The 450-nt window shown below is 67.1% G+C and overlaps 1 protein-coding gene across 1 annotated transcript in view; it reads right to left on the bottom strand.

The window, feature by feature from the left end:
* The window catches only part of DUS3L (dihydrouridine synthase 3-like (S. cerevisiae)), a gene marked incomplete at its 5' end in the record, with an annotated part of 6775 nt that extends 6376 nt beyond the window's left edge, over positions 1 to 399 (bottom strand). Inside the window, one exon of the mRNA XM_010010969.1 lies at positions 108 to 399. Coding sequence (XP_010009271.1) covers positions 108 to 399 — 292 coding nt within the window. The remainder of the gene's footprint in view (positions 1 to 107) is intronic.
* Between the last annotated feature and the right edge of the window lie 51 nt (positions 400 to 450).

The raw sequence follows: 450 nt of genomic DNA, 5'->3' as shown, positions 1-450 counted from the left end.
CTTTTCCGTTTGGGCCCTATCCCCCCTTGTCCTTTCACTCCAGCCCCTGATGAATAGTCCCTCTCCAGCATCCCCACTCCCTGCGTGGCGCAGGACCCCCGCTCTACCTGCGTCACGGACGGGCACAGCCGGTTCTGCTCGTAGTGGTTGGGTTTCACACAGGGTCTGCTCTTGTTCTGCCCCCGCGCCCGCTTCCGCTCCGCGGCCTCCTTCTCCTCGGCTGCAGCATCCTCTCGGCTTTCCTTATCCCGACCGATGCTCTCTGCCCTCACCCGCTTGGCGGGAGGCTCGATGCCGACCTCCTCCTCCCCCTCCTCCTCCTGCTCCTCCTCGCCCTGGCCGCGGGGCTCGCCCCTGTCCCGCAGGTACGCATGGAACTGCTCTTTGGAGGTGAGGAACCTGCCGGGGCCCAGCACCGTGAGACCCCAGCGGCGGCGGGAGCGGGGGTTT

This window comes from Nestor notabilis, unplaced genomic scaffold (assembly GCF_000696875.1).
Source record: "Nestor notabilis isolate BGI_N333 unplaced genomic scaffold, ASM69687v1 scaffold28383, whole genome shotgun sequence".
Taxonomy (NCBI): domain Eukaryota; kingdom Metazoa; phylum Chordata; class Aves; order Psittaciformes; family Psittacidae; genus Nestor; species Nestor notabilis.
This window is presented reverse-complemented; position numbering and strand designations above follow the sequence as displayed.